Here is a 14,988-nt window from a genome sequence, read left to right on the forward strand (position 1 = left end):
ATATTGGCATAAGTGTAATTTTGTAGAAGTGTTTTTGTTTTTTTGTTTTATTCCAAACACTGGTAAATTTTGGTGATTAGCGGGCTATGTGGAGACTTTTTAAAAAAATTCCACAGTCCCTATGTAATTTCTACAAAACTAACCACCATGAAATAGATTTGTAGTCCATGGGCCAAACATGGCCTTCAAAATCCATTTTTGTATTTATGACTGCAATGTAATCACTATTACACTTTATTATTATACATATTGATAATATGGATTACATTGCAGTCATAAATACATGTTAAATTCTATGTGTAATCCTAGACAAGTTTTTGTTGGGAAATGTGGACCAGAAGAACTAAAAGATTGGATACTCATTCCTAGACATTGTATGCTTCCTTTATGTCTTTCTAAAAATGACACACTCTTCCCTATAGTACTTATACAGTTTGCAACTTAAGTTTGCAACATATGATATATGTTATCTAATTTGGTCCTTACTACAACCTTGTGAGGTGTTAATATATTTTATGGATGAAGAAATAGAGACTGCGAAATGTTTACTTGCTAGCTCAAGAGCCTTATACTGTGAGACCTTAGGCAAGTTACTTGCAAGTCATTCAGTTTCTTCTCTATAAATTAAGCTGAAGAAATAGCAAACCACTCTAGTATCTCTACCAAGAAAATCCCAAAGAGAACATGACCAAAATGACTGAACAATAACAACAAACATCTTTCTCACACTGGGTCCAGTGCTTTCGCCACTGCACTATCTAGCTTCTTCTACCAAGAGCGTGACCATTTTTGTAATCACAGAAACAAGAGGTATTGTGGGTTTGAACAGTAAGGGGATGAACATTCATATATACCTAAAATAAAAAATAAGTGCCAATCATATGATTGAACCAATTGTGATAATTTTTAAATGAAAATATTTTGCTTTTTTAATATGACCATGGTACACATTTTCTATTATATTTATAGTAAGCATAAGTGAAGAGCATCTAGAGGAAACCTTGGAAAAATGTGAAAAAGCCATAGAACATGAAAAAATTAAAATTCAGAACTGTGTTGTTTCATTTGGTCCCTTCTGCTTCCACAGGGATTATAGCAGAATAATGTGTGAGAAAAGGGTGAACAGTGGGAAATTTTCTACAAATTCAGTTTTAACTATTGAAAAGAGGTGAAGAGAAGAGAAGGAAATGCCAAACCATTCCAGTACCTTTGCCAAGAAAGCCACCAGTGGGGCCAAAGATAGTTGGACATGATTGAAAAATGACCAAACACTCTATATGTGAAGGCAACTAGAAGGCACATTTAAGTATGCAAGCCTGGAGTCAAGAAACCTATTTTGTTGAGTTCAAATCTGGTTTCAGATACTTACAAGTTGTATGACCCTGTGACTTAATCCTGTTTGCCTCAGTTTCCTCATCTGTAAATGAACTTTGGAAGGAAACTACAAACAACTTCAATATCTTTGACAAGAAAACTCCAAATGAGATATGAAGAGTCAGACATGACTGAAACAACAGAACAACACTTTGTTGAATAAATCAATATACTTTTGGAGGACTGAAACTTTCATATTGACATACTTACTATAAGGAAATTAGAAGACATAAGAAAGTTGAAACTAAGTGAGAGGATATACAACAGGTTCTCTGAAAGGCAAATGAACCAGTAGAGTTCATTTCCTTACACTCATATCAAGATGAAGAGGCCAGAAAAGACAAGAAACCAACTCAAATAGAAATTTTTTGTTGTAGCAAGTGAAGGGCTTACAGAAACTTACAGAGAAGGAAATTTCATATAGTTTCAGTAAGAAGAGGGTTTACAGGGAGGCTGGTGGCACAGTGGATAGAGCACTGGCCCTGGAGTCAGGAGTACCTGAGTTCAAATCCAGCCTCAGACACTTAATAATTACCTAGCTGTGTGGCCTTGGGCAAGCCACTTAACCCCATTGCCTTGCAAAAACCTAAAAAAAAGAAGAGGGTTTACAGAAAACTAAGCATAGAATTCAATCCTCAGAGCATTTCAAGAAGAAACTGAAGAATAAGAAAGAAATAAATAGTGAAGTAAATCTATTAGCATGCCTATAAAAGATAATTTCTCATTATTAGCACTAACTGAATCAATGATTTTAACTAAGTCATTCCTTAACAGGTTAAATCAGAAAATAGAAATAATATTACTTCCCTTCACAAAGTGCTTTAAGTGCTTATTTTTTGGTAGAATAAATAGATGATGTATGCTTGCCAAATATATTTGTTACTGTCATGGAAGAAGTTCCGAACAGATTCCAAATGGAAGGGGCATTGCCAAAAGATTGAGACTTTTCAACTGTTCTTCTTTGAAAAGGAGATTATGCTCATTGCCCCAAAGTACCCCAAAATGTTTCTTCAATGATTTCTTTGCCCACAATAATCTAACAGTCTGGCCTGTTCAAGCTTAAAAGCAAGTAGGTAAAAAAGGCTTATTGTCCAATTTCCAATATTATAATGATTTGGGAAACTCATTTAATTGTGACACTTTCTTAGACACTAAACAATGATGATAAAGCAGATCCAAAACTATTGAGTAAGAGGAAATCAAGGTGAATTGCATTTGGGAAATTTTCATATATATTATATTAATATGACATTGATATTATATTTATATAATATCATATTATATTAATTAATTTATTTAATATTGATATACCTCTACTAATGTTACAGACAGAATATAATGATCTTTGAAAGTTCAAAACTGTGGATAACCCAAAGGACAATAATAGAGAAATGCGGGATGGATATAAAAGTCTGTAGTGCATTACCAATGATGTTTTCCAGGATAGAAGGGATATAAAATATCATTAAAACATTTTAGAATTAAAAAAAGGAATTCTGTTGGTCACGTAGCTAGAGCAAGTAATGACAAACAGAAACATGAGAGCGACCTTAGTACCATAAACTGTAAACCCTCTAGTGGATTAAGTATGAATTTATAGAAGGATATGGACAAGAATCCTATGGGATGATAACAAAGAAGAGTGTCAAGAAGCATCAGTAGAATAATTGACACCAAAGAGAACATAGCTCTTACAAAGTACTGAAGCATGTCATTATCGAACATAAGAATATTTTCATTAAAATGTCAGAATCATTCCAACTCACGGTTTTACGGTACTCAACTCTTTAGTTATATTAATTCAATATAGATAATGAAGTTGTTGATTATATTGAAAATTTTTTTGTAAAAAATCAATTATATTAAGTTGAAAATATTACCAATCTTTTCCCCAGAGAACATTTCTCTTCTTTCTATAACAAATTGGAGTACGCTGAGTATGAGATACTTTGAAACATCACTCTAGTTGCTTCTTTGTGCTTTTTAACAAGAGAGAGTTATGATGAGATGGGAGCATATCTGAAAAAAACTCTGGGGTTAAAAACAAAAGGCATTCATTTATTCTTTCCAAAAGTATTTGTTAAGTATCTATAATAGACATCAGAGATGAAGAGACAAAAAATTAAACAGTCCCTTCTCTCAAGATGTTTATATATACATGGTGTGTGAGGATGGAGTAGGGGAAGACATCATATACACATAAATAAATACATAATATTTTGGTGGGTATTTATAATAGCAATTGGAGGACTTTTAAATGAGATCTCACTTGCACTGAGGTTTAAAAGATACTAAGTAGTCTAAGGAAGACATGCATTCTAGGCAAGAGGGGACTGATGATGTAACTTTTCAATGAGAGCCATGAATGTATATGGAACAGTGAGCAGATCAATTTGGCTGAATTGCCATGTAAAAAAAGGGAGAATCATGTATAGTGAAAAATGTAGAAAAAAGGAAACCATAAGATTGTGGAGGTTTTTTAATGTCATTCTGAGATAGTAAAGAGCCATTGTGGCTTCTTGAACGGGAGAATGACACCATCAATTCTGTGCATTGGATTTATCAGTTTAGGAGCTGTCTGGAAGATGGTTTAGAGAGCAAAGAAAACTGAGGCTGGGAGACCAATTAGGTGATTTTTGAGAGAGTTCAGGTGAGAGGTAATGAAGGCCTCTATCTAGGGTAGGGACCTGTCAGCAAAAAATCTTCAATTTATTTAACTTTTTAAATAAAACTTTTAAAAATATTTAAATTTAATTTTTTAAATATTTAAATTTAAATTTTATTTATTCAAAATTTTATTTAATATTAAAATTTAATATTAAATATTCTTAATTTTTTATTTTAAATACAATTTTTAAAAATATCTGGTATTTTTTAGACAAAGACTAAAAAATCTTCAATTTTTACAATGAATTCAGGTATTTTTTTTAATAGAACCACTAAGTCAGGTTAAAAAGTTTACAATTATTATCTATACAAAAATCAACAAAAATCATGTGGCATCTATAGTGTTTTACAAAATATATTTAGATAGAACTGGAACTCAGATTTCAATTTTGAGAGTCCTGTAATTTGGTTAACCATAGAGTATTTTTCTTTTGACTAGTTAGTGAATGAGTAACCAGTGAAAAGAAAATTACTCTATGATTAACCAAATTAACTACTCTAGTGAATGAGTAGACTCCCCTACAGTCCTTACTTCACCTAAAGCCTGGAGAAGTTTGAGATGTAGGTGCTCAACATCCTATAATCCATGTAACATTTCTTTACCTAAAATCTTTGACAGTAGAGTAACACAAATATTTATCAAATTACCCCTTTGGTTTTACTTTGTACACTTGGTTGTAAGAATGAAGAAAAAGACTTTTCACCTGCCTTTTATCATGGGAAACAAAATAACTTTCCTTGTACTGCCTGTGGTGAATGTCCCTAAAATCTTTTTCCTTCCTCTAAATTTATTCAATCCTTAAGCAAGAGGGCATTTTTTGGTACCAATTAGGATTGAGTGGTAGGAAATAGTGTATAGAACTTGGAGTAAAGATTCTAGATCTAACTTTTATTAGTTGCATAACTTTGGGTGTTAACCTTTCTCTACCTCATTTTCCTCATCTAGATTTCTAGATAACTTCTAAAGTTCCTTTTAGATCATCCTGAGTTCTTATAATCCTGTTGGTACATGACCCAAATGCACAACTGTAAACCATATGAATTTTAAACTACATTCAGAGAGGAGATTCAGTATGTTGACTGTTGGAATACTCAAGGATCTATCAAGCAGCTCAAATAATCATTCCTGACTTCAAAGTTCTAAACTTGCCCAATTTGACCCAGTCCAATTATTGCCATGTACTTTGCTATTGTTACTAAACCTAGCATTTAAAGTCCTCTACAATCTTGTTCCAATCTAATTTTTAGATTTACTTTACATTCTTGATCTTCATGTAGTCTTTGTTCTGGTCAAATTGTCCTAGGGACTAATCATTGTTCCAATAATGGTCTATTTCTCACCCTTCTCCCTTTGTGCCTGCTTCTCTCCTACACCAATTGCCTCACATTCACCTAGCTGAGAACTTGTGCTTCCTTCCCTCCCTAGTAGAGTGTATAGGAGTTTGTTGAAGGAAAGAATTATTTCCTTTCTGTCTTTATATCCACAGTGCCTTGCGGATCATAAAAGTTGAATCAAAGTCTGGAATCTACTTCCTTCACTTACGGAACTCTCCAATGTAGCTTGCCATAATCTTTTTAAACCAATGGCTGAGAAGACAAGCAAGGAGTAAGGCATTCAATTTAAAAATTGAAATACTTTCAATTCACTTAGAATGGAAAAATGCTAGACTTTTAGAACAGTGAGGGGGACTCCTGACCTTTTAGAACTAGTTTGTATATCCCTTCTTTCTTGATCATTTAACTGCCTAGTTAGCATCCATGCAAGAGATGGAAACTAGAAACCAAGTCCTGGAGATTTTAACTCATTTCTGGTTCTGTCCTGGGCACTTCACTATCTCCCCATTGTTGGCTGCCTTACCTGTCTCACTGCTTTTGGCAGATCCCAGCCCCATGTTTTATTTCATTATCTCCCTACCAATGCCCTTGATCCCATCTCTTCTCTGATTTTTTTTTTTTGGAATGGAAAATACAATTACAGCCAGTTATTTTTAATAGAAGAGATGGGTGTAAATTTTTTTTAAATGTTTTAAAAAAATCTTTATTTAGATAATTTCTTCAAGAACTCATACAAGTTTGTCTTAGAAGCTAGTGTATTCCTAGTCTCCAGTAGAGTGATTAGTGAACATGAAAAATGAATTCTAAAAAATAACAGGGTTTTTGGTAATTCAAATTTTGCTATTCATACAAAAACTAGAAACCTCAAGGAATTCTTGCTATAATCTCAATTTGTCAAAATTTGTTTCAGACACAAGGAAAATTTACTCTATAATTGTCTTATCAAAAAGACCTTGCTTTCAACTGTAATAGACTCTGAGTTTCTTAAAGGCAGGAATCATGTCCTATACTCCTTAGGCCCTCACAGAGCCTAGTGCATTAGCTAGAATACAAGGTGCTCAACCAATACTTATTCATTGGGCTTCCCTCTCATTAGCATTAGGAAAGAGGTAGTGCCTCTATAGAATGATTCTGTCCAGTATCCTGAATATTACTCTATCTGTTCCTCAACTTTTTTTGGGGAAAGCCATTTAATGAAAGCATAAAATATATGATTTTTCATATTAACTGATAGAAGAGGTGAAGAGTCAGCATCTATTGTCATGAAGAGAGAATGGGAATGTTAGCAGCTTGCATGAGTACTAGATGCTATAAATGTAAATTATGTATGGTAGATTAATAATAATAATAATAATAATAATAATGACATTGCCATTCAGAAATTACTGAAAGGTTAATCTGAATGAATTTGGGTTTAGTAGTATAGATTATGCAGCCAAGTAGTAGCAGTCATTGCTGTTCAGTTATTTTTGACTGTTTGAATTTTCTTGGCAAAGATACTAGAGTAGTTTGCCAATTCCTTCTCAAATTCATTTTACAGAGCAGGAAGCTGAGGCAAAAAGGGTTAGGTGTTTTGCTCAAGGTTTACATAACTTGTAAGTATATGAGACCAGGTCTGAACTCAGGAAGATGAAGCTTCCTGACTCTAGGCCAGATCCTCTATCCACTATGCCATCAAGTTGCCTGTAACAAGGTAGTAGGAATTATTCAATACATTATTGAAAGCTGTACTAAGTGTCACATCAACTGAGTACCTAGAATGACTGTGACTTCAGTGATTAGAATTGTACACCGGAATCTTGCTACTTTTCACAGACTAACAGGAAAAAATATCTCCATAGTACAAATACAGATCTCCAAATATCTTAGAGAACTCAACCAAAAGTTGGTTATAAAGAATATTATGTTCTGAGCCATGGATGACACTTTTGACAAATATCATTATATCAGTATTCAGACTCCATGGAGTGAAGAACTTTCAAAATAGAATAAGGGGATCAAAATCACAAGGGAACACGATAAGGTAGATATAATTTCTTTTGTTTTATCTGCAGTCCTACTGAGGATGAATTCAGCAAGCTTACATTCTAATGCTTTGATCGATCTACAGAAACAATTGTTTTATTCACCTAATGGTTTTCAAAACATTAAATAAAAATGAAAAACAAGGAAGGCACTTGTTTTTAGGATTATTTGTATCTGAACCACCATATAAAATTTGAATATGAAATGATGATAATAACCTCTAATGATATTTATATCATGCTTCAGTTTATAAAATATTTTCCTTACTTTATTCCTATGTTGTAGAGAGTGTAATTGTCCTTTTTACAACTGAAGAAACTGATTCTCTAAGGGGCTTAGATATTTGTCAACACTCATGGCAGAGTAGATTGAATGCTGGTCATAGAATCAAGAAGACAGATTTAAATCAGGACTCAGTCATTTAACTAGTAGTGTGACCATTGGCAAGGTCCCACTGGAGCCTCAATTTTCTGATCTATAAAGCAAGGATAATCACATCTATATCACTTCCCTCCCAGGGTTATTGTGAGATCATGCATGTAAAGAGAGCTTTTTAAACCCTAAGGTCCTATGGGATTTTAAATTAAGAATTGTGATTAGTAAGTGGCAGGGCCAGGATTCACACCTAGGTCCTTCAATTTTTTGTCTAGGACTTTTTCCACTATAATACAGAAAAAGAAACAAATTAATATGAGCAGATAATTCCTAGCTTGCCCATGGTTTTCTTTCATCTATTCTATATATAGCTAATATATACCTAGTTATTTTCAAGTTGTTTCCCCTACTTGAATGGGGGGGGATCCTCGAAGGTAGGGTCTTTTCTGCCTTTCTTTGCATTCCCAGTGCTTGGCACTGACTATTTGATGAAGCTGTCCAGGGTGGCTCTGTCCCTCATGCATTGTCCATCATCTAGGAGGGTTTTTACTTAGACCGCTCCAAAGTGGCCCTTTTCTGGTCCACACTTCAGTTTTCTTCATTCTACATCAGCTACATTCATGTCCCTGAAATTGTCACACTCAGTATGCCATATTACTTAGGACAGAATGTGACCATGCTCTGTGCATCTTCCTAAGCCATTTGCTAGCTTCACTGCTATCTAGTGGGTGACACAAATGGCTATAGACATTTAGCCATCATTGGTCCTCACCTAATGGATTATTTGACCTGGTTGGCATTTTTTTTCAGTGTATTGAATTTAAAAGCATCCGTCATGGTGCTGATGGCTTAAGGGAACTGAGGTGATCATTTTCACTTTTCTCAAATTTCATAATGTTCCTATGTCAAGTAATGGATTCATTACTCAATGATTTGTGTTAATGGTAGATTAAGTCCATTGCCAAGATGCATGAAGCAACCAGGCAGAGGATTTAGGGGTCAGTTAGTTCCATCATCCCATTGACATGCTGGAATGAACTCAGTAATCTGGTCCATTATTCAGGGACCTATCTGCAAATGGTCAAGCTTTCCATCACCCAAATTTGGTCTGGAGAGCTATCATAATGATGTCACTACATGTGGATAAGTACTAGGACTTTTCAATAATTCTACCCTTTCTCAAAGTTTTTCAAACTTTCTCCATTTTTTTCTATTTGCCCCTCCCCTAGGACCCCAAACAATAACTTTTTTTTTGTTTTAATGTAAATGGTTACAGTTCACTTAGAAGCTGAAATGCTAACCTTACCATAGGGTAAGGTTACCAGTGGTACCAGTGGCTCTGCCCTCCTTATTAAGAATGGAAAGTAATGAAGAGGTAGAAAGATGCAATGTCTATTAGCACACTCAGCGGTGAACCTCAGAGTTGATTTGTCATAGTACCATATTCTAGAAACACCTTGGTTTGACTAATTTAGTTAGTCAACAAACTAAGCAATGTACCAGACACTGAGCTAAGCATTAGATACATAAAGAAAGGTCAAAACAAGGTCCTGGCCCAAAGGGCATCACATTCTAATGGAGAAATAACACGAAAACATATGTACATGTACTATATATATATACTGAATAGACAGAAAGTTAGATATTTTTACCCTTTGGAATCTCTTCTTTGGGTATCTGAGTGGGTTTTGAGGTTTTTCTTAAATAGAACTATTGCCCATATATACTTCAAGATATCAAAATCTACAGATTTCATCCTAGACTAGAATCTAGTTGATATCATCTTTGTAGAGAGGATTTATATATTGATTAAAGGATTGGGCTAGAAGCCTCTAAAAATAATTTCCAACTCAAATACTATTATATTGAAACTATATTCATACTATATGAATTTATGATCTTTTGGATTTCCTTCAGTGATTCAATCATAAATTAGTGTTGTGACTATGGAAAGGAAACACAAATAATTCACATTGAACATTTGACCTACCTGGTTGAATATGTGTTGAGGAAACATCTTGGGGTCCCAGGGATGATGTGAGAATTGCTGGCTCCTTAGCATCTAAGAATAGAAGGAGACAAATATACTTATTATAAACAATATTATAGTTAATCATCCAAGTTATTATTTATTTGTTTTAATGCAATATTTATAAGAGCAAACATGGAAATCTAAGCTGTATAATTTTCTTCTTACATTTTGAAATGATTAGGATATAAAAATAAAGGCACCAATTTATTTTAATATTTTAATTGAAAGCAATTTAATTTAAAGCTTAAAAAAATGCTCTCCTAAAAATTGTTTAAGTTTTGTCCATTAAAACCATTGTAGAGAGAAGCTAAGACCCACTGGTATAAATCCTGTAATTTTTATGAGCCCCATCAAGCAAAAAGAAGAAACATCTTATTTAGAAAGATCAATACTTCTTGGAATCCAAATTAGAGGCAAGGGGGCTTTCACTTCATCTGAAGAGAGACTATACCCAAGATTTCCCTATCAGAGTTGGGAGTTTTTGCAGGGGCCTCATATCCCAATTACTCTGGTGGCAGGGAGGGGAAGGGTAAAATATATATATTCCTTAGCAATGTGAATTATTTTATATTGCTTTTATTGTTTATTTTGGTCCTGAATAAGTATTTATTTATGTGTTAACTTAAGTAATGATAATATAGATGTGTTTGCTTCAGAATTATGGGATGGAAGTAAGAGAGAAAATGAAAGCTGAACTTCATTTACCAAGGAAAATCCCCACAGTATGGCCCTGGATCCATAAAAGATCTAGAATTAATTTTAAACATATACCATAGCTGTGGGGTTTCACTTAACAGGTTTGATTTTGTTTTTAAAAATCTCTGGTCTATTTATTAAAAACTAAATCAACAAGTAGGAAAATTTAATGCTAGAAACATATGATTGTGTATTGGAATGAAATTATATAATCATGGTGGCTACTTAAGTTACTGGAGAACTGGAGAACACTGATACTCAGTGTTAAGAGCAATAAGCAGAATTTCTAGGGAACATCTCAAAGACTGTTAGACGTGGGGAGGGAAGGGAGGATGAAGGAGAAATTGTAAAATTCAAAACCTTACAAAAATGATAGGTAGAAACTACTATTGTATATAATGGAAAACAAATAGCATATATATATATATATATATATAAATTAAAAAACAAGAACTTATCAAAGTTCTCTAGAAATATTAATTTATTTAATCTTCACTTGTACCCCAGGAGTTAGGTGCTATTATATTCTCAATTTATAATGGAGGAAATTGAGGGAGATAGAGGTTAAATGAATTGCTCCAGGCTACATAACTAGTAAGTATCTGATACTGGATTTGAAATCAAGTCTTCTGGAATCTGGAGTTCTATCTACTGAACTATCTTTTGTTATTGTGATTCAGTCATTTCAGTCCTGTCTGATTCTTTGTGATTCCAGATAGGATTTTCTTACAAAAATTCCTGGAATGATTTGCCTTTTTCATCTCCAGCTCATTTTACAAAAGAGAAACTGGGACAAAATGGGTTAAGTAATTTGTCCTGGGTCACCCAGCCAGAAAGTATCTGAGGCCAGATTTGAACTCAGGAAGAGGAATCTTCCTTATTCCAGTTCAGCACTCTAACCACTGTGCCAGCTACCTGCCCACTGGAATAACTAGATAATAGACTCTCATGAAGGTTTCAAGAACTATTGATTGGAATTAGATGTTAAAAACACTCCCTAGAGGAATGTGAAGTAAAGAAGAAGGCATAGAAAAGGGAACACTATGCAGGTGATTAATTATATGAGTGGATTAAAATTGTAGGTTGCTTCTGGAGATCTCTGGCAAAGGCATAACTGGAAAGCATTAACCAGATCCTTCCTTAATGATTTTCTGAGCTGAGTTAAAAAAATCTATCAATATTTTTCTCAAGAAACTGAATGCCACCCTGACTGCTTTAAACTTTGCATCTCTCTCCAATCTAGTACAGTGCCCTGCACACAGTGCATTCTCACAAAATATTCCTTAAATGTTTCTAACTTCAACTGGTAATATGAGGTTCCTTCTATTTACATTTTTCTCCACTTTTTCAATAAAAGTGAACAAACCTGACTTGACTGTTAGCTGTCTACATAATGGGAATAGACCAAATAAATCATTGCACTACCTGGTGAAGTATCTGCTGAAGTTTCTTCACTTGTTGAAGAGAAGAAATAAAGACATGACAAATTATTAGCCACATTGTTTTACTGAAAGCAAAATGATAAATAAATGTTCATATATAACTGCAAAGATGGAGCCAATAACACAGAAAATTTCTAACAGAGGGATTATCCTTCTCTTCCTAAATTACTCTTTGGTCAGGTTCTACTATATGTAATTGTTTTTGTATCAGACTTCTTTCAACTTACTATTGATAGAATGTCTATATATATATATATATGTATATACATATATATATATATATATATATATATATATATATATGTATATATATAGTTGAGGAAGCATGACTGTGATTTTGAGAGAGAAAGGAGACACTCACCTGCACAGATGACACTGGCATCCTCTTTGTGACCACAATTGTGTTTGAACCAGTCATCATGGGAACACTGAGCCAGGTGACTTTCCTCTCCACTGCATTGCACATTGTCCAGAAGGATTTTCCCTGAACCTGGGCCAAAGTGGGCCCCCCGAAGGGCTGAAAGAGCCTGTCCACAGCCGAGCTGTCTACACACCACACCTGCTTCCTTCAACTCCCAGTGGTCATCACACACTGTTCCCCAAGTCCCTTGGTAGTAAACTTCCACCCGGCCTGAACATCTTCCTTTTCCATTTGCCAGTCTCACAGAAGGCTGATTATCTATGAATAGCAACAAAGAGATAAGTATTCATACATTAAATGTATACTGTTCATCTTCTCTTTTCTCATACTTTAATTTTTCAAATCTACAAAGTTCTTCCTTTATCTTATTTTTGGACTAAGTTCAGAGAAGTGTGATGCAGTAGAAAAGTGGATAGAGACTCAGGAGACTTAGGATTGGTTTATTCTATCACCAGTGAGTTGTGTGACAAAGTCAAACAAACAAGTCATCCTTGTTGTAATTACCCTGAACTGTCCCTCAATACCACTGCCCAAATTCTTTTAAATGTACTTTGTTTGTGTGTTAAATATACTTTTTTGTGTACATCTTTCCTTCCAGTAGTATTTAAGAACTCTGAGAACAGGGATTCTTTTGTATTCCTTTTTGTAGCACAAACCCATAGACACCATGCCTGGCCCATAGTAGATACTTAATATTGTTGAATTAAATCAAAACTTCTAGCATTAAACTTCCTCATTTGGAAATTGTGTGTTTCAGTATATAGGTGTGTGTTTCTGTGTGTAGGTATGTATTTCTCCGTGTGTGTGTGTTAGACTAATGTTCCTTTTAGCTAGAAAATTTTATGATTCAATGAAAGCCTGAGAATTTCACTGTAGGATTTATCAAATTTTCTTATAATCATTAGAGAAAAAAGTGTTTCCCCTTTTGAGGATAGCAGACAGCATTTTAGATTTACTTCCCAAGTATCATCATAATACATTTGGGGACTTGAAAGGTCACTGAATCCAACTATCCTTATTTTATAAATGAGAAAAACTTAGGCACATTAAATATAACTAGATATGACTGACTCTGAATCCAATGCCTTATACACTAACCATACTGCCTCTAGCATAAACATGCTGAAATCTTAGACTGAAAATTCAAAGTTTAGATGGAAAATCCTGTTTTTTTTTAAGACAGCAAATTAGTGGAAAGGAAGTTATGTGATTATTTAAAAGAATTTGAATTCTCCCCTCAATTTATTGCATCCACTACAGCTTCATTACACATAGTGTATTCTTTTAGATTCTTGTAAAGTTTGTTGTTTCTTTATAAGCCTGGATTTCAATAGCAACATATGAAGTTGTTTCATTCCTACCCACCCACCATACATTAATTCATCTAAACCACTACTAGGAAGAAGTATTGCTCAGTCTATGACCTCATGGCATGGTTAGAACCATAAGTTCATCTGAAGTTATCAATTTAAAAATCTCAACAAACATTTAATTAAATACCTACTGTATGCTAGGAAGTGTTTTGGGCACTAAAGATGCTAAGACAAAAGTAAGGGAATATTTGTCCTCAAAAAGCTTATATTCTATTGGGAGAGACATGTTTATACATATAAATATGTATAAATAAAAGTAAAAGGTATAAAGGAATTTGGGGGTGGGGAAGAGAGTAGGAATTAGAAGTGGGATGGGTCAGGAGAAGTTTCATATAGAAGATGGTACCCGATTTGAAGGAAACTAGGAACTGTAAGAGGTATAGGTGAGGAGGGAGTATAGTACAGGCAGGGGGGCCTCAAGCCAATAGAAAAAGCACAAAAATAGGTGGTATTGCTTGTTTCCTTTGCTCCACCCCTCCATTTTGCCTTCCATTCTTTCTTTCCTCCTCCCTTCCCTCCATTCTTCCTTCCCTTCATTTTTATTTCCCTTCTCACTTCTTCCTTCTTTCTTTCCTCCTTCCTTCTACCCTTTTGTCCGTCCGTCCTTCCTTCCTTCCTTCCTTCCTTCCTTCCTTCCTTCCTTCCTTCTATTTTCAATCAGTACTCAAAAACATCTTAAGGTTTTTAGATGTGAGTAGATTCAATTTCTTATCCTGAATTTCCCAATTTGGAGTTTGATTAGGATTCAGAGGCTTCTTTGAGCTTACTTGATGGACTAGGTAAATTTGAAGATAGTTGAGAAGGTTCTGGGAGTGATGGTGATTCTGCTGGAGATGAAGCTAAAGATGATGATGATGGGGATGAGGAGGATGAGGAGGAGGATGGTGGTGAGTCTACATCTGGTGCAGGAAATAAAAATAAAGAGAATTATATTTTTATATGTTAGGGAAGAAGTATTCATCACTTTATTGTTATTATGAAATAAAGAGCAAAAGTAAATGACTGAGGCCATCAAGCTTTTTTCTATAGCTATTAATACCTTGATATTACATCTAGGTACATTTTTGAATAGCTTTGGGATAGAAGTTGGACCTATGATTTCATTGGTGGCATTAGTCTGATTAGTAAAGAGGATTTATTACCCCTAGAATATAGAATCAGACCCTGAACAAATCTGTTATTCAACTTTGTTTAGTTGTTTTCATTTATTTCATGTACTTTATTTATAGTAAGATTCTTTGTAACTTC

General features: G+C 34.2%; 1 protein-coding gene across 1 annotated transcript in view; it reads right to left on the reverse strand.

Annotated features, from left to right (window-relative positions):
- The window catches only part of LOC141522691 (scavenger receptor cysteine-rich domain-containing protein DMBT1-like), an 80,872-nt gene that overhangs the window by 41,708 nt on the left and 24,176 nt on the right, over window positions 1–14,988 (reverse strand). Inside the window, exons 8-11 of the mRNA XM_074236198.1 lie at window positions 14,508–14,639; window positions 12,304–12,625; window positions 11,930–11,958; window positions 9,767–9,838 (exon numbers count right to left, since the gene is read on the reverse strand). Of these exons, the coding sequence (XP_074092299.1) occupies window positions 9,767–9,838; window positions 11,930–11,958; window positions 12,304–12,625; window positions 14,508–14,639 (555 nt within the window). The remainder of the gene's footprint in view (window positions 1–9,766; window positions 9,839–11,929; window positions 11,959–12,303; window positions 12,626–14,507; window positions 14,640–14,988) is intronic.

Source organism: Macrotis lagotis, chromosome 4, assembly GCF_037893015.1.
Source record: "Macrotis lagotis isolate mMagLag1 chromosome 4, bilby.v1.9.chrom.fasta, whole genome shotgun sequence".
Lineage (NCBI taxonomy): Eukaryota > Metazoa > Chordata > Mammalia > Peramelemorphia > Peramelidae > Macrotis > Macrotis lagotis.